This window comes from Colletes latitarsis, chromosome 2, assembly GCF_051014445.1.
Source record: "Colletes latitarsis isolate SP2378_abdomen chromosome 2, iyColLati1, whole genome shotgun sequence".
NCBI lineage: Eukaryota > Metazoa > Arthropoda > Insecta > Hymenoptera > Colletidae > Colletes > Colletes latitarsis.
Genome location: NC_135135.1, coordinates 16358232 through 16377830, shown reverse-complemented (window position 1 = coordinate 16377830; position 19599 = coordinate 16358232). Strand labels below are relative to the sequence as shown.

Here is a 19599-nt window from a genome sequence, read left to right as displayed (position 1 = left end):
TTTGTAATAGTTTTAAAAAGAAGAATACTTTTCCCAATGATATCAAGCTTACGAAGATCATTGAAAATTAGATAGTTTATTTACGAGCTAGTTGAAGCTTTCGTTGGATGATTAATACGGGTCAAGTGTTAGAAACATGGGGGCTCTTAAGATAAAAACGGAAAGCTGGTGAAAACCATGTGGTATAGTATGTAGTTTAGTCGTATCTATCTTTCTTCGACCATGTCTGTTTGAATTTGGTTCACAAAAGCGAACGAATGTTTGAAACTGAATCGTGGTTAAACACACGTTGAATTTAATACTGTCGGAAAGTTTACGTTCCGGATCCGTGAGTCTAGGCCCTCATTACACGCTCTTCACAAACCGAAAGTTATATCATGCTCGAAGATCGAAACGATGGACAATTATGTGAAGCTTATAAATGTTACCAGGACCGAAAGTGAATATGGAAAATTGGAATAATAAGTTTCTAACAATCCTACATCCAATACACGCTCGACCGTAACCCATTTTGCAGTATACAATCTTTTTTTTAATACACATACTTTCTATACTTTTGCACGCTGCCAAAGACTAGACTGTCGAATGAAAATGAATAAAATCCAGAAATGAAAATGTCGAATAATTTAGTAATTGGAAACATTGAATATTCGTGTTTATATCGCGTACCGGATATATAAATAAAACAGTCAGACGCAGAAAATTTAACCAGTCTGGACGTTAATGGCGCTGCCTGGAGAGAAAAGAAAGACGAAGAAATTTAATTAACCGCTCGGCCAAAGGAGACGGTAATTCTGTCGCACTTCCAAGGAATCGCAAAGGAAGTCTGTGAAGGGTGACGGCATTGGACATTTTCCCAAGCATGCAAGAACCAAGAAATGAGTGGCAGGGTCCTGCCTTTCCTTCAAATCTACAGTTAAAACAGTACGGGGGTTACACACAGCCACGACATTTAATAGATGAAATTTCTAATTTATCGAACTACGTTTTATTAGTGTAAGAGTTCTCGGCCCAAGGTTCGCGTTATTATTAATTCGAGTGATTTCTAATTACGAATTAATGTTTCAGAGAGCTCGGTATGTGATCGATATTAACGTGTGGTCGCAGAAGGCATATATTTAAATCTACACGATTTGAACGGAAATAGGAACCAATACGGTGCTATGAATAATTATAAACTCGTATTACATCTGTAATACGAGTATAAAAATAACTGACTGGAGTTGAGTTGAAAATGGTGCATAATTAAAAAGTATTTAATATTAAAACCATAATTCCATTGCCCTCGAGACTATATCCTTTTACACGTTTGATCAAGTGCTTTGCTGTAAACGCTGATCGTATTCGATACAATGGATGATGTATCATATATGCATGAGAGTAGTATTTTAAAAATTCTGTACTATAATTGAAATTCACGTAATGAAAAATTAAAATCCTCGAATATCTCGAAATCCTTTGGAACGGGCGTAGTCCAATTTGAAATTAGACAAAATTAAAGAGAACGAATATTAAAAATATTTATATTTCTTTTATTTAAAATTTTAAAATTTCTGTGCCCCGTATCTTCAGTACGAAGATGATTGTCAGTTTGTAGAATCCAATTCCCTAGCATTTGATTATTCGTAAATGGAAACAGAACCTCGCGTACATGCATATACATATATTAGTCCTTAATCCAATTAATCCTACGAACAGGACCAACGCCATAGAGTGGCAATGTTACCCAAACATTTACAGACACTCCTGACCCTCTTTTTACACGGTATTCTTTTGCACAATTTCCATTAACACGGTCTATCCGGAGTTGCACGATTTTTTAAAAATAATTTACTCAGAATTATGTGCTAAAATATGCTATGAAAATAATTTTTTCGCCGGCGGAAAAATTAAATTCCATCCATCTCATGAGTTGTCATTGAATAAAAATTCTTCATCCTCGAAAAATTTAATTATGCGTATCGTGGTATTCGCTTTGAATTTTTATTAATTGCTCGTTGCTTTGCAGGTGAAACTACCATCGTTAATGAATAGAAAAGGAATTTCTCAAAAAATTAAACGCGACAATTGGGAACCTGTACTTCGTTTTATACATATTTCATGTTAGCGTTAGAAGACAAGCACGATAAAACGACCTAGTATTTACTGGATCATCGAGTCGAGTGTTTCAATTTGCCGCGTCATTAATCAAAAATTCGTCATGGTTCTTTGCCGTACGGTTTCATTAATCTCTGATACACGGGGGGTGAAAAAAAGTACACCGTATTACATTGCCTGATAATGTCGTAAAAAATCTCGCCTAACAGGCGCACAATGCGCCGTGGAAATTAGCATTCAAAGGGCCGGTATATCGTGTTAACGGACTTTTCGTATCAGAAAACTTCCAGAGTATTGATTTTACTAAGCCTTTGGGTAAACTAAGCGCTCAAGTCTCGTCTGATCGGCGAATTAACGCCAATGAACTTTTCTGAACGGTTTCCACCGCTCGTTTACTATCGTCCCACTTCATTCGCGGTTCGAAATAAAAGTCTACCCTTTGCATGGGTAAATAGAATACCATTTAAGACACACGCACACAGAAAAATATGTTGTATTTTATTTATTTATTGAAGACCATTATCTTACTATTTGTTATAAAAAATATCGATTTAGTTTAATCCATTTCCTCTAAAAGCGAATTAATGTAAGACTTATTTTATGTATGCGATAGTATGTGCGCCTGTGCCAAGCTCGGATGTGGAAATCGTGAAACCACTTAAATTAGACCGGCCAATAATTGATGGATTTGATTGACGAACGCGTGAGTGACGTTCGAAACATTTATAATAGATTAACAATTTCTCATCTCCTCGAGGTGCATAATTTCTTACTGCATATTTAGAGACGCTGTTGTAATTAGACCGTGAATTATACAGATGCACATTTTCATTGGCTACAATATTGTGGCCAAATCCGTATTTTTAAAACTTGGTCCGTAAAGGGGACAAACAGGACTATATGCTCATTTTTTTCATATTTTTAAATATTTCCCCACTATAAAAAAAATCACATTTGTTGTAAACAATTGCAAAATAGTCAAAAAAATGTTGCTTTTAATTGAAATAATTTTTATTCGGCACTCCCATGGATCTACTACAAGAACCTAAAGGCACATTTTTATCACTTTCTTACTTTAGCAGCTATTATTTATTGAAAAAAAGTGAGCTCTATATTTAAAACAGATGTAAAACCAGCAATTTTTTAAATTTTTAAAAATTCCTCGCGATACGTTTTTATATCACCAAAAACTACATGTTCGAATTAGAGCAAAATTTGACATGGAACTCCAAAAGGTGTCCGGCTTGTAACTTGAAAAAGTTAAAATTCATATTTGTGACCTAACTTAAGCCTCTGATTCCTTTGGTTTATTGTTCTCTAAACGTTTGATTATTGGGATAACTAATCTAAACAAAATACGGTATGGAAATGGTATCGCCTAACTCGAGGGCCTAACTCGTATTGTTAAACAGTGAAATTAGCTTTTAACTTGAAAAGGTTAAAATTCATATTTATGACCTAACTTAATCCACTGGTCCCTTCATTTTATTATTCTCTAAACGTTCGATTATTGGGATAACTAATCTAAACAAAATACGGTATGGAAATGATATCAACTAACTAGTATTGTTAAACAGTGCCTGGCGATTTCGCGCGGGCGTAAAGCAGTTCGATGGTCGCATGCGGAATTTCTTTCAGCGGAAGTTGGGTGGTCCAAAAAAAAATCACGTGGCCGGAAGTTTCGTAATGCTGGTAGCGTTACGAAGCAATTAGGGTTTCTCGGAAGGTAGCGTTACGACGAAGGGAAATTGGGAGTGATCGGAGGAGGCGGGCATCGGGACACACGATCAAAGAAAACTTTTCTAAATTCAGCGGCGAAATTAGCTTGACACTAATTTCAGGAGGAAGCGTGGGCATGGCCAAGAAGTCGGGGAAAAGATTGGCCGAGGGAAGGCGACCTCGCGTGATGCTTCATACCGACTTCGCGTGTCGAAGTCTGATTTGCTTTGTTGAATCAAGTGTATACCGGCTGTTATATCGCGCAGAAAAGCGAACGAGATAGTGCATTTTTCCCTTCTTTTGTATCCTGTTACCCACTCCGGCCTCATTATTTTCGTCAACAATTAGATTCCCGATAAAAGCGTCTGCTTGTCAGTCTGCACGCGGCATTTTTAAACGCGCCCTTATTGCTGCACCGACGCCATCTTTCTTTCTTCGTTTCCTCGACGCGAAACTGACACTCCTTGCGTTTATACGCGAGCAGAGTGATCATTCGGCAGAATCTCGTTGTCTGGGTGACAGCGTGTTTATTATTTATACAACCCTGTGAGGTTGAAAGCTTTAGGGTACGCGAAACCTACGGTGTACGCGTCCACGGACGAAGTACGTTGTTGCAACTTTGCTTTCTAGCTGTCAGGAACAATGTCTGTCCACCCCGAGTGGTTCATCAGGTGACTTTGTGGCAAATACGAGGTCGCTTCCATCCCCTTAATCCTTTCGTTCGTCCGCACTTTCCCTCTTCCTACGACTCTTTCTATACATATATATAGGTAATTCCTAACCGAACAAGGATGACCTTTACACGTTTGACCAGAGAGGCCAGATCCGCTTACGCCTGTACGAATTCGAGATTCCCTAAATCCACCAAAAGTGTGACCTACGTCACTGGCTTTCCACTTATCTGGCAAACATACAAGGTTCGTGGGAACCGACTGGACTATGCAGTTTCCGGTACGATAAACAGCAATCGAAACGCGGCACGGAAAGGAAATCCATGTAAATTTCGGTTTCCTTTGCCCCGAAAATCAACTACGCTCTCTATTATGATTAATCGGATATTATAAACGACACTCGATACATTTACTATGTTCTTTTCTTTTATTAATATTTGGCATGCAGTCAAGCAAAATTGTTGCCACCGTAAAGCAATTTTGAAAAACAATGTTAACATTGTTAGTAATGACAACAAATTTATACGCTTTCTAACCACCCTGTACACCATGCAATGAAAGAAATACTTTTATACGTTTGCTGACTTTACTGATTTCAGTAGATCACCATGCTTGAAACAAAGACCCTCACGACTGTACACTAAATATTTGCATAGCACTAGGATACGATGCCACTCACGATTTCACACTGAATATTTTCATGATACTATGGGTTAAGTTTTATTCGAATGGATATTGATTCGATTTCGATCACTTCGGGAATAATTGTTTCATAATATTTAATCTGAATTCCGAACGTTAGGGGCAGAAGAGTCGTCTTCTAAGCTGAATCGATAAATCACCACAGACCATGTATACTACGTTTAGGCTACGGTCAGGAATAAACTACTGCTGACATCTAGGGAACATATTTATGGAATTGTGTAGTTTCCTGCACAAATAGATTGACTGTTCCGTTAGTACCAAGTATTATAACGGTGGTGCTATTGTTGCAATGCGAAAGTTTCGTACATATGTCGGGTGGGTCGGATAGATGATGTAGAAATCCACAACTACTGTAATTTATAGCACCGAAATCTTTGAAATATTTTACTCAACAAAAGGTAAATATTTGACAAGTTTCTCTAACAAAATAGTGAACATTTTGGAACCAGCCTGTTATGTCAGCACTGCCGTGTGACAGATGGACGTCTTTCGATGGGTTCATCGTTCGATATTAATGAGTCACATTAATTCCAAATCATGTTTCGTCGTGTTTAACACGGAAAACTTATTTATTTATGTGGCGATCGTAAAAGTTCGAATTTCGGGTACGAATTTGTTGATGCGGCTTTCAGAGATTCTGTAGAAACTGACGTCACGGAACAGAAATCAATAAATGCACCGAACCCGATTTAAGTTCCATTAAGTTTCGTGAAACCTACCAAGAGTTTTATAAGTCCTAACGACGCTTTTAACATATCTACGATATTTTTTCATTAATTTCTAATGTATTCGTGAATATTCTTTAGGTATTAAAACAGACTAGCAAGATGATGTCCGATAGAAAAGCTGAGCTTGAGAGGAAGAAGGCCAAGCTTCAAGCTATAAGGGAAGAAAAGGAGAGACGTAGAAGAGAGAAGGAACAGAAAGATGTAAGTTATTTTTATTCTGTATTACTGATAACTTATTATTTATAATGTCTGTCATTCTAATTTAACTTATCTATATTTTTTGTATTAAAGATCGAGGAAGCTACGGTCCGTGCTGCAGGTGCAGACAAAGATCAACGCAAAGAATTGGATGCTATGCTTTCATCTTTGGGGGTAGCTCCAGTATCAGGTACGTATCTCTGTTTCTCAGTTTAATTATTATTCCTTATTTTATAATTTATATTATTTACAGATGTGTTATCCAGCTTATCTAGTATGAATTCTTTAACACCTGAACAGAGTGCCAATGCTACTCCTGATGCTAGTTTGCAACCATCCAGTATAAACTCTGCTCAAAGGTATGTATACTTCAAAAATCTGTTTTCTGTGTACCTGCATTTGCCACGCGAAATTTATATAATTTTTCTTCGATAGCGCTGGACGTAGGAAAAATCGGGAACTCACGGTCGTCTCCGTGGCTCAAACTAATATTCCACCGAAGGAAGCTGTGGTCTATAATAAACAAACACAGACCATTCAGACAACGCTCACATCCCACGACGGTGAGTCACTGCATCTATCTTATAAATTACTACACTATATGTTGCTTCTTGTAAATTTACCAATCTATTCAATTACTGGACAACAACGTTTTGGAGCGTACAGTACAGTAATGTTGATTAAATGCAATAAAAATACATATTAAAGAAATAACGCGTATAGGTGTCCCAGGTTTTAATGGCTAAACTTCATTGATATATTCTATAGGACTAAATAAGAAAAAAAATATTAGGCTTCATTAAAAAACTACTCAAATTCATCAAGTACGTATTTACAGTTTACCTACAAAACTCATTTCCTTATAAACGTATTTTAAAAAAAGTCTAGCTTCTTAATTCATTCACGAAGTTCCATGCTCGGTGTTCTAATGTGACTCAACACCGGTAACATAAATAATCCGGAACACAAATAAAGTCCCATAACGAATCGATACAAATACATAATGGCGCGTTCGATCGAACGAAACAAGATAAAAATGAAATTTGTAGTTTAATTAATTACTTCTGAAAGTGCCAAAAGTATCATATTATCTTTGAAAACGTCAGGTAGTGAACACAACTGGCATGAATAGTTATACTCCATATTTTTGTGATAATTTTTTAATAAAGCTTCCAAAGACCTATGTTTACATATCGTTTTTTTTTATTATTCAGACCCATAGAATATATTGACAAAGTTTGACCGTTCAAATCTGAGGCACCCTGTATATACAGAGTACTCCATTTAAATTTGTGAATGAATATATCTTTAGAGGTTTGATTAACGTGATTGAATACATGGAGATCGATAAAGATCGAGGATTTCGCGAAAAATCTGAATTCCGTCAAAATAATTTCTTCTAATATTTTAACAATCTTGATTCCTTTCGGTATATTCGATATGTTCGATATATTCATTTATAAATTAAAATAGGACACCCTGTATACATATTATAACGATAATATAACAATACATGGTTTCCACAATTTATTACATTGATTTTTAATCCTTTGTAGTCTGATACTGGTATTCTTTTAATAAATTTAGTAAATTGTACCAAATGATCACATTTTTAGAGAATATTCGTAATAATTTCATTAACATTATATTGAACAAAATGTTGCTTTGGAGTGCAATAATTGATCATTCTTTATATTAGCAGTAATATGAATTCGACGAATAAATATTTAAAATTTTAAATAAATTATAATTACCTATTCTTATTTCTTAATAAAGCACATCTAAAATTCATGCTATAATTAAAAAATTTCCGGATTTCGGATTTCGGATTTATACGTTATTTATTTAAGAATGCAAAGGATTAAAATGTGTTGAAATGAAAATTTACCAATTTATGGCATATTGATACTATTTCAAAAAATAGCATTATTATTGTGTGTGATTAAATATTTAATATTTATAGCGTTTCTTTAATGCATTAATCGAATATGGTAAAGTGGGTGGTGTATATAAAAATGCATCATTTAAAAATATATGCCATCAATGACATAATAATTTGTAATACAGTCACCAAGTATTAACAGTATTGTATATATTTTAATTAATAAATTACATTGATTGTAATACACAATCAAGCATATCGGTAAAACCTTGTTTTAGTCATAACTTTAATTTTTTTGTGATAATAATAAGAAATGATTTACACACTCGTATTGTGTTTTATAATTAATTGTAGCTAATGAGGAAACTTACATATTCTTAAAATACATACATACAAAAATGGCATGTTACTCACTTGTAGCATTGTCATTTTATTTTTTCATTATGTGTGTTAACTTCTGTTCGATTATTAATAATTCTCAACACTTTTTAAACAGACAAAGTAATTATTTAAAAGATTCCCGTTTAATGTAACACAAACTAGATTATAAGTGAAAAAGTCATTCATTTCTTTAAATAGTCTTTTGCAGTTTTAATTGTGAATTTGAAAAAAGTATTTGTTAATGTTAATATCAGGAACACATGGTATTTTGATCGAAATATTAATTTGATATTCTGTTATTGAGAAAGCAGCAAGTTCTTATCTTCTAAAGAGATGCATTATCTATCCCAAGATTCTTATCATTATAACGATTTATATAAAAAATGTTTTAGTAATAAAATAAACAAATTTCCGACAGTTTTATTTGCAAACATCGTATGTTATATAGAAAGTATAGTAGTAGATATAGAAAACACTTAACACATAATCAGGTTACGGACACAAATATTGTTTTTTCCCTGGTGGTGGCAACTATGTTTTTTTGTATTTCATATTTCCATTTCATTCACCCGCAATTTCAGTTAGTTTCGTTACAATTTTTTAATTTTTCACGTTTGTTTTTATCACTATCGAAATAAATTATAACAGGATCAACTGCATGGTTTTTATAACGTTACCCGTATTCGTACCACCTACTTTACTATGACTTCTTATCAAAGTGTAAAGTTTAGGTAAAGTATATCGAAGGACGATCTTTTGGTAGCAGTACAATCGAGACGTACGATTATGAAATTTCTTGCTTTAATAGCTTTTACCACGAACATTGGATATGTAGATGTTACATGTGTGTCCCATTATCTAACTGATATTGCGGCATTATTAAATATACGCGTATTTGATTTTCTTGCGATACAATCGGTCAATTCAATCGGTGTTGGACACAAGAACTGTCCGCATCATCTTCTGCATACACCATCTACTCCTGTTCAACAACAACACCAACTCACTCTTACTCCGCAGGCTACTTTGAGATTGACTGGTGGCGTCCCAGGAAAGGTGGGTCTGCACCAAACTACCTATGTATGTTCTGTCATCTTTTTATTACCCTTCCTATAATTGTTGTACAACAGTATATAATAGAGGTAGATACATTGCTATTCATGTTTAAAGCAAAAGGATGTAGAGTCAAATTTGAGATCACACTCTGCTTTGCTAATTTTTACTAATTCTTCCAATAATAGTTTTACGTACCAGCAAATATTATAAAAGAAAAGAACAAGCTATGATTAAATTTCGTTGATTCTACAACCCCGAATTATGTATCAAATATTGTACATGGAATTAGACCATTTATTTTCGAAGGTTTCAAAGATAGATCGTGTATTTTAACACTACATTTACGGAAGCCGTCAATTTGACGGATGTCAGTTCCATATTTAAAATTGCAGAGCGCGTAAATATTATTTTTTAACAACTTACGTTGAATTTGTTTGATGCAATGACGTGAAAGAAAAATCGTATTTTAAGGTAATCGTGAACATGAAAGGTATCAATAAATATACGTGCGATCAATGCCCGTAAATCTAGTGTTAAAAGGCCATTTAGACTCGAGATTTTGGTCAGTTTATTTCGTTTATATATTCCCATGTACAATATATATTTGTTGGCATAAAAGACTTGCTTTTTAACACGCTTTACAGAATTTAATTATGTACTAACAGTTTATAAGAATTAAATAATACATTAACTTTAGGCGTCCTGTTTGTTGGGAATATTTGGAAATTATTATTACAAAAGTCAATGTACCTTGACTCATGCGTGCTAGTATTAAATTTATCGAACGAACGAATTAATTATTATTGATGCTTTCTTAATTTATGGATATGAATATTTATAGACAGCAGTGTTATCATAACTGTATTAGTTACTGTAACACGTTAAAAGTCCAGTTTTCTTGGCATTGTGCATTTAAAATTCAACATTGACAAATGTTCTTGTGATAACTATTGTTTTGTATTTGTTGTAATGTGCAAAATACAGCACATTACCAGTTGCCCAATGTGTTAACAAAATTTACCTTTGAGATTGATAGTAAAATTTGTTTCTGAGAAACTTAGGGGGGTGGGCATAAGTGTGACAAGGGATGTAAGTGAGATATAAAATTTTACTTTTGTATAAACATCCATTGGTAGTCACATTAAATAACACAAATGCTTCATTATTTTCTATTAGGTAATCAAAGATGTGTAGTACAATACATTTAAAGGAAAGTGTTGAATTATGTTAAGAACTAAAAAAACAACTTTAATTGAATCATATTTCACTAATATAAGAAGCATCGAATATGTATGTTTCCTCTTACATGTAGGAATCACAGCACTGCACGATATAAAAATTAACAAATCTATATTCACCTAACTACATTCAGCAGGTCAAATTTTATTTCTATTTTTTTTTATATATATATATATGTATGTATTTTTTTTTTAATGCAATTACAAATCCAACTCTCTTTGACTTCCGATCGTAAATTTTTACAAGCAATAACCAAGTTTTATGAACATTAAAGTACGGCTATGACACTGCAAACTTGATATAAAATAAAACTTATTAATGCTGTAAAACAAGCTATCAGTTATATATATTGCGTGAACTTTTAATTTCCAAACCTTTATAACTGATTTACAACAATATTGTGTATTATTTTTCTAATTTATTTTTCACGAACATTTAATTAGTTTTCGTTTAATTATGTATGGTCTGAGTGTAGAGAGGTGAAATTAGTGTAGTGCATTCTTACGAGATTGTAACTAAGTGCAATTTTTTTCCCTCCCCTTCTCAGCTCATGCATTCGACTATTACGGTAAGTTATGATTTCTCTTGGTTTTCAAAAAGTTTTAGGTTCAGATTTAGGTTTAGCTTCATTCCATTACTTTCTCCCGGTTTAATAGTATATAAATGTATATAATGAGAACCAAATACAGAGTATTAGGATAATATATACGTAGAATAACTGTCGAATTAAATTTCACAAGTAAATGCAAAGTTTTTCTTATATCGAAATTAATTTTTAAGGTAAGAAAATTATTACTGTGTTTCGTTTTCTATAAAAAAAGAAAAAAAAAGTTATAAATTTGAGAATGCACTCTCTCTCTTTTCTCCCTAATCGTAAACACGACGTTTTTAATAACAAAGAGAGCAAAAGTATTAATTTATAGATTTAAACAAGATTTATCAATAATACAGAAATGCAAAAATGACTCTCCACCCAAAACCTAATGTATCTTTACTATCTTATAAATTGCTTTACACTTTTTAGCTCTTTTACCTTTTATGTCGATCTACTTTTATTGAGTGTATTTACGTTTGGTTACTGTATTTATTACTTTTTAAGTATTTATCTGACATCCCGACTCTCAAACGGAAATATTTTGGCATTTACACTACTTAATTTTCAAAGTACGGACCGTACACGTGTCTCTTACGAAAAGTGAAAATTTATCATCGAGTATTTTTTATTAGGCATCGAACGTAAATTAAGAATCACAACACTGTCTACAAAATAAAAATTACTGCCAAGCCTGCCTAATATAATTCATGCATATCCAATCTGAATATCCAATATGAAATATCCAATCTGAATATCCAATATGAAATATCCAATCTGAAACACACGCCTTGTTTTACATCAGCATTAAATAAACACGTTTATTGTGTATACAGACTACCTTTGGAGTATTTGATTATTTATTTTAAATTGAAAAGTGTCTGCTAATTTGAGTGTCTAAAATCAACAATTTTAATCAAGGAAAATTGGTGTTGTGATGCATTACACATCACTGTATTGGAATTAACAGTAATGCTATTCTGTAAACAGAAGTATCGTTTCGAACGAATAATATTTAAAACTTTGTACTTGTAATGTTCAAATTGTTTTGCCAGATCTTTCGATATTGTTTGAAATAGGGACTGTCTATAATATAAAATGTTTAACGAATATCCATTGGCAAATCTTGTCACAACTTAACGCACCTTCCAGAGTTCTCGGCGCGATATAACGGTTATTTCGGTAATTTTTGGTATATTACGGTGTACTAACATGGAAAAGAATGTTATGGTGCTGGGGTTAGCGAATATCATAATTAAAACTTTGTGTTGAAATAGAAGGAACGATACAGTTAAAGGTTCAGCGCCTCAAGTTTTTAGTTTCGCAAAACAATAATTCATTGTTGCTACAATCTGGTATGATTGTGTATTGTAATGCAAACATTGCTTCTTAATAGCACGGTTTTCGTGATAGCGATCTAGTGAAAATTATAAAAATATTGTCCCATAGATACGTTTTACGAAGGTAACAAGTACGTTGTTCTAACGATTGATATAATTCTAAAAAAAAAACGCTCCGAGAGGATTTTAATTTCAAGAAGGGCTATTTTATTTCTAATTCTTGAAATAAATTTAATTGAACAATTCAAATTGCAAACGATTTTATTTGTAACGTGTTAGCAGTCGGAGATGTCAGTTTGTTATACCAAAATTTTATGAATTCTTTCTTCGTCCCCTTCTTTTTTATTGTTTCTAAAATTTCCGAGGATTGAGTTTCACGATAGATTTATTTTTAAAAGACAATACTAATTCCTCAAATTTCAAGGGAACAACTCTTATGTTAGTCTTGTCATACTAAAGAATAATAATATTGATGGTATTATTTATAATAAATATATGATTATTTTTAGCTGAAGTCTATAGAAAAACCTGAAGGGATCGTGATCGTGTTTATAATTCGTCTTAACTTTGAAATCAGTACAGTTATATACAGGGTATTTATCTACAGGTTGACAATAATTTGGAAATTAAAAGTTTTACTTTATTAGAGAAGAATGTATTCAACTTTTTGCTGTAAAATTTATTTTAAACACTTTCCAAATATTTACAAGCAACAAACGTATATCAGAAAAAGTAAAATGCTACAGAAGGTACTCGTATTTATCTGAGGGTTAATTTTGTTCATAATCCAATCTAAAATAAAATTGTAATAGTCGAAACATAATCAGGAGGTCCTAAAAGAGTAAAAATATTTTCTTGGAATTGTTTTTTCAATTAGAATATAATTTGTATAGATCGAAAAGTAAAAATGCCTTGTACAAATATTATTTTAGATAAATACCTTATATATGTATTTTATTTTAATAGATCGAAAATGTTTATAAAAATTTTTCATTGATCCCTTTAGCGTATTGTTGAGAAACATAATAGGGTATACTATATGCATGTTTATAGATGTATTTATAATTACTCATTTGACATAACCGTTTCAATCTTTCTAGATAATTGTTGATGTATTTTGCATGGTAAACGATAAATATTAACCGATAGGTCTTATGCATAATTTCAGTTATTCTCGATTAAGTATTATATTAAATATAAATATCATTTTTTGTGTATATATTTTAATTCCACGTTTAGAAGTTTGATTAAATAGACCCTTACAGTATACATCAATAATTTCCTATGAGAGACATGAAATTAGAAACAAACATTACTAACATAATGAAACACAAGATTGATTGACATTTTCTTTTCCCTCCTTCAAGACGAGTACAATCTAAATCCTGGTTTAGAATGGGAGGACGAATTTACAGGTAGGTAATCCTCTCTAGAGATGATTCACTCTACCTAATTATATCACGAATGTAATTATATTCATTTTTTTTTTTTTTTCACAAAATTGCATTTGAAAGTAATCCTCATATAACTTTGTTTTTATTAAATTACTATCTCTATATGCACTGAAAGGAGGGAACTTGTACTATTAATTCACACTAAAAATTGCTTAATGAATCATTGGATTATTAGGTAGTTATTATGGTTTGTTATATAATTGTAAAAATTTGTGCTTTATTTATTACGCATGCATAGACAGTATATATTTATAGTTCTATTACGTTCTTCGTTCTTTTTCACTGCAACGCATGAACAAAGCAATACAATAAACTACTCTTATCATTGTCATTTCGTTTTACACTGAAACAGTATTTATTTGATTCGAATTTCTCGATTCAGATCGTAACTTTACATTATTTCTTTAATATTTTTTCGTCTAACTAAGTTACATATTCATTTAATGCTGCATGAGACTTGGGAAGTTGCGTTAATAAACCTCCACTCTATTTTTTATATTCATATATAAACGTTTTTTTTTATTTTTTTTATTTTATTTGACACCAACTTTGAACAGATTTTATTCGCGAACAACCGAACAAAAGTTTTTAATTCGTAAACGAATTCTGACATTTTATACTCGTTGTTCGTAAATAAAATTTGCCCAAATTTTTTATATGATTCTTGTTGGTTCAGAATTCATGAAAAGCAAGTGTTTTGGCTAATGGGTACTGGAACTAGGAAAGTGTGTCAGTTAACGTGGCATTATAACACAACATTATTCGCTTCATTTTAAAAAAGAATCATGATTTGATTTAGTCTTCTTATTTTCATCTTTTCTTTTCACTTACGTATTATTCTAAAACAAAAGGGTGGAGAGATACCGTTTCAAATAATTCTCATAACAATCGTAATTATTTTACATGAAAATTAAATTATTATTTATGTGATCCACCAACAAGCAGCCCACCTTCTAATGTAACTAATATCAATGCATGACGATTAAACTTGATTCCAGTAGTTTCTCCGACATTGCGTATGTTTTATTCGTTTCCCGACGAACTATCTTTTTTCTCATTGATTTAATATACTTTTATAAAAGCTTTTGAAAGAGAGTTGCATCCCTTATTTTTAAACCTGACGCTTGTGCAGTTTGTTTGTCAACACTTTGTTTTCTTTACGTTAACGTACGAACGAATATCGTTTCTCGTTACACTTTTTACCGAACAAAATTTTTAAATTCATAACAATACATGAAGAGAACCGCGTGGTTTACGGAAAAATTATTTTACGCGGATCGAACGCGTTACTTTTCTTTTGTCCGTTCATTTGCCGAAGTTTCATTCGTGAAAATTCATTACGTCGCTTAGAGTATTTTACACGAGCCGTCGACGAAAATTCACTTAGCAGCGAACGTGGTAGCGTTGTTACGACCGATACAGCATTTTTGCAAAAACGTAGCGAATCGAATTTTTTAAGTAGGACGTTTGCCAGGGGTAGATAGATGTATCGAAGTTAGGGTATTCGTAGCGGAACCAGCTTATTCACCACAGTTTTGACATTTGATGATGGCCAAGCCGAAGATGAAGAGAACAGCTTGCCGCACGTGGACGGTTTCCAAAGCAAACTGCCCCCGGGAATTCTACCCCACGGTTTGCCGCAAGTTAAGGAAGTGCAGCCCGCCGTTACGCAAGTGGAGCAAGAAAAGGAAAAGGAAAAGCCCAAAGAAGGTAAACTTTCCGAACGAACAGCTTCGTATTAGACTGTTTTTTTTTTATTTTCTACGAGTTGGAATTCCGAAGGGAGAAATTTGAAAATATTAATTTGTAGTACAAGAACTTAGCGAGGAGGAAAAACAAATGATTATACTGTCCGAGGAATTTCAACGATTCCTCGATCGCACTAGTAGAATCGTGGAAAGGGCGTTAGGGGAATCAGTCGATATTTATACCGATTATACTGGCAACATGGACGGTGAAGATGGAATGTGAGTAAAGATTAACAGCGTTTAAATCGTATTTACAGGAAAGAATTTTCTTTAAGACAAAGAATGCTTGTACTATCTTAGGGACGAGAAGAGCCATCAACGTCTATGGTTGAATCGATCGTTCTTCTGCGATCGATGGTCTCGTAATCGCTGTGTCACTTCGATGGATTGGTCGCCGCAGTTTCCAGAACTGCTCGCGGCCTCTTATAACAACAACGACGACACCCCGAACGACCCTGACGGGGTTTGTTTGGTTTGGAACACGAAATTTAAAAAAACCACGCCAGAGTTCATTTTCCACTGTCAGTCGCCGGTATTGTCGATCACCTTTGCGAGATTTCACCCTAATCTGATCTTAGGTGGCACTTATTCCGGACAGATAGTCCTCTGGGATAACAGGGTGCAAAAACGAACCCCGATTCAACGCACGCCATTGTCTGCGAACGCGCACACTGTAAGTTGTTCAAATTATTCGAAATGCAGTCTCACGATCTCGCCTTAATCTTTAACGATTGTATCGATAGCATCCCGTCTATTGTTTAAACGTTGTCGGGGCCCAAAACGCACACAACTTGATAAGCATTTCCACCGACGGGAAACTATGTTCGTGGAGTTTAGACATGTTGTCACAGCCGCATGAGAAACTGGAGCTACACGTAAAACAATCGAAAGCAATCGCTGCTACTTGTTTAGCGTTTCCTCATGGCGACGTTAATAATTTCGTGGTAGGCAGCGAGGATGGTACTGTTTATTCCGGTAAATAATTATGCTAGCCAATTTAACGTTCTACGGTTCTGAAACATACGGTGGCAGACTTACGACCACTTGGTAACATTGTATGGAAAGAGTGTAACAAATCGGTGTATAAGTACACTCGTATTATTTATGTGGCTATAACAAGTTGTATACATAATATGTCCGCCACTGTATGTAGAGCAGAAATTTAATGGAAATTAAAAGGAGTCACTGTAATAATACATGTTCGTTTGGTAGCTTGTCGTCACGGTACGAAAGCAGGAGTATTAGAAACCTACGAAGGTCACCAAGGACCAGTTACTGGAGTTAGTACACACGCGGTCCAAGGTGGAATAGATTTCTCGCACCTGTTCCTAACATCTTCCATCGACTGGACGATCAAGCTCTGGAGTCTGAAGGAGAACAAACCCCTCTATTCCTTCGAGCATAATGGCGATTACGTTTACGACGTTGCATGGTCTCCCACCCACCCAGCACTGTTCGCTGCCGTAGACGATTCGGGAAGATTAGATTTATGGAATCTCAATCAAGATACCGAAGTGCCTACCGCGAGTATCATGATCGAAGGATGCCCAGCCCTTAACAGAGTCTCGTGGACACCGAGTGGTTTACATGTAACGGTTGGCGACGATACTGGAAAGATTTGGGTCTACGACGTTGCCGAGGTAAGCTTAAAATATTATTATAGTAACACTTTGCCAAAGACATTCATCGACAAAAAGTGAGGAACGTAACGAACGAACGTAGTACTAAATAATCGATTGCACAAAGAGTTAAGTTTTAAGCTCGTAGAAATATATTTAGAGAAATATGTTTCACTGATATATAACGTTCGTTTGAATATAGCATTTGGCACATCCAAGAATCGATGAGTGGAATAAGTTTTTATACACGCAACAGGAGTTGAAAAACAACAAAGCGGACGAAGAATTGCATAAACTTAATCTACGAGAACCTGTATCGTTAAGTTCTATAACCCCTCTGATACAGACGTGTCCCCCCTTTAAAGATACGTTTATCTTATAACCATTAAATTTAGCTCGAGTACTTTAAACGTTAAAAATCAAATAAATTCAAAATATTTATAACCATAGAAAACCTGAAATGAAGTAAACAAGAAAGTTTATGCACTAATTTTAATTTATAGGTGTACCCTTAAGTATTTGTGGAATACCTTCAGTCTGTATAAAGTGTTAAACTTTAACCTTTTTATTATATAGATGCAATTACTGCGAACTCAAACGGCTATAACTCAACGTGTCCGATAGAAGCAGTATATTATTATTAAATGATTCTAACGCGATACATAATAAAGAATGTGCACAACATGTATTTGCATGTAAATAATACAAGCTATGAACGCGACTCGAAATAAAAAATTGCATAAATACAATACGATAATTACGAATTTGACAGTATTTACATCAAGCAATTTGTATTATAATTTGTTCTTTACTATTTTTCGTGAATATACATCGTTATGTTTAGAATCATTTTTCAAGAATATTTTGTTTCCGTTCTACTGCTTTTATCTAACATATTAAAGACAACTTCAGCATAATACTTACACGATATTCCAATTGAAAGTAATATAATATCTAGTATCGTCCTTTTTAAATAACTTTATCATTATTATTTATATCCATACAAAAATAATTTAGCCCTCATAATTTCGTTTTCTGTAATATATAGTTAATAATATAATAAATAACAAAATTCACTGATCAAAGATTATCGGTTAAAAATTGTAAATATAATATTACTTTATAATAAACTGCTGGTCTTTATCTAAAATGTGATACTGTTAAATATACTTCTGCGTCTTTTTTTTTATGCGTATTTGTGCTCAAGTCAAACTTCTTTTACACTACCATATTTTTAGCAATAAACTTATTAGTTCCACAATTTATTATACACTGAACGTTCTGTTAAATACAAGTAATTATAAATTTATTAAAACTTTTTGTAATGCTCATTTTTTTAATTTAAACTGCAATAAATAATAATAATTGTATTGTTGTTTTATTTGTTGCTACAAATAAAATTTTATTTTAAAGCGCTGAACCTGCGGTTGTTTTTTCCTTATTATAATTTTTCTTAAAATAATTTACTGTTATCTTATAGGAATGTAACCATAAAATAAAAAAATATAAACTAGGGAGATCAAGAGATTTTACTAGATATGCAGTGTGATCCCGAGCCCCAGGGACTTTCTCCTAGCAATTACTTGATTGACCCTTTGCATTCTGAGAATTTGTATTAATCGAGCGACTTCTAAAAATAAAAAATATTTTTTCTTCCGCAAAGAGTTAATGTTTCGTACCATTTCCCAACAAATCCCACATTTCCTTCCTTTCTCAACTATTCAAAGCTCCGAGTTCATGTTCGTTCGGTTTATGCGTAACATGCATTTATTTCCACTACTTGTGCGGTGGGACAAATCCAATATGGTGGACGGTGACTCACGGATGCACAATCTAGTGTCACAGGTGCAAGGATGAAGCCAGACAGAATTTTATATTTTATATAATATTTCTACAATACCGTTATAATACTGGCATATTGATGTAATATTTAAGGGGAACGTTTCACAATAATATTACTACAACGTGTCTAGTAATATTATAAACATGACAACATTCTAATATATATTACTAAAGTGACCAGATGTCTCGTGCTGAATGCGAGACAAGCTCCCCACTCTTTTCACACCACCCCTCTTCAAAATCACTTAACAAATTTGCGAAAATATTATAGTAGGTAGCTGCAAAACATACAAGGCAAATAATCTTGAAGTATTATTTATATTTATTT

At 33.4% G+C, this 19599-nt stretch overlaps 1 protein-coding gene across 26 annotated transcripts; it reads left to right on the top strand.

The window, feature by feature from the left end:
* The first annotated feature begins 5438 nt into the window (after nucleotides 1–5438).
* Nucleotides 5439–17883, top strand: Sw (cytoplasmic dynein 1 intermediate chain short wing). 26 transcript variants are annotated; one of them, XM_076774121.1, is made up of 14 exons: nucleotides 5439–5590; nucleotides 5999–6121; nucleotides 6212–6308; nucleotides 6372–6477; nucleotides 6554–6681; nucleotides 9402–9437; nucleotides 11224–11244; nucleotides 13976–14023; nucleotides 15620–15772; nucleotides 15873–16029; nucleotides 16111–16483; nucleotides 16554–16785; nucleotides 17023–17450; nucleotides 17632–17883. In XM_076774121.1, the coding sequence occupies exons 2-14, from the start codon at nucleotides 6020–6022 to the stop codon at nucleotides 17809–17811; spliced, it is 2061 nt and encodes a 686-aa protein (XP_076630236.1). In that variant the 5' UTR covers nucleotides 5439–5590; nucleotides 5999–6019; the 3' UTR covers nucleotides 17812–17883. The 26 variants fall into 26 exon arrangements, with proteins under 26 accessions (XP_076630236.1, XP_076630203.1, XP_076630210.1 ...); XM_076774088.1 differs by having other exon boundaries at nucleotides 15596–15772; XM_076774095.1 differs by having other exon boundaries at nucleotides 9402–9461.
* Nucleotides 17884–19599: the final 1716 nt, after the last annotated feature.

Coding starts and splice junctions, on each gene's coding strand:
- Sw (XM_076773974.1), top strand. CDS start 6,020: ATGATGTCCGATAGAAAAGCTGAGCTTGAGAGGAAGAAGGCCAAGCTT. Junction 6,478..6,553: donor AGTATAAACTCTGCTCAAAG/GTATGTATACTT, acceptor TTTCTTCGATAG/CGCTGGACGTAGGAAAAATC. Junction 6,682..9,326: donor AACGCTCACATCCCACGACG/GTGAGTCACTGC, acceptor GTTGGACACAAG/AACTGTCCGCATCATCTTCT.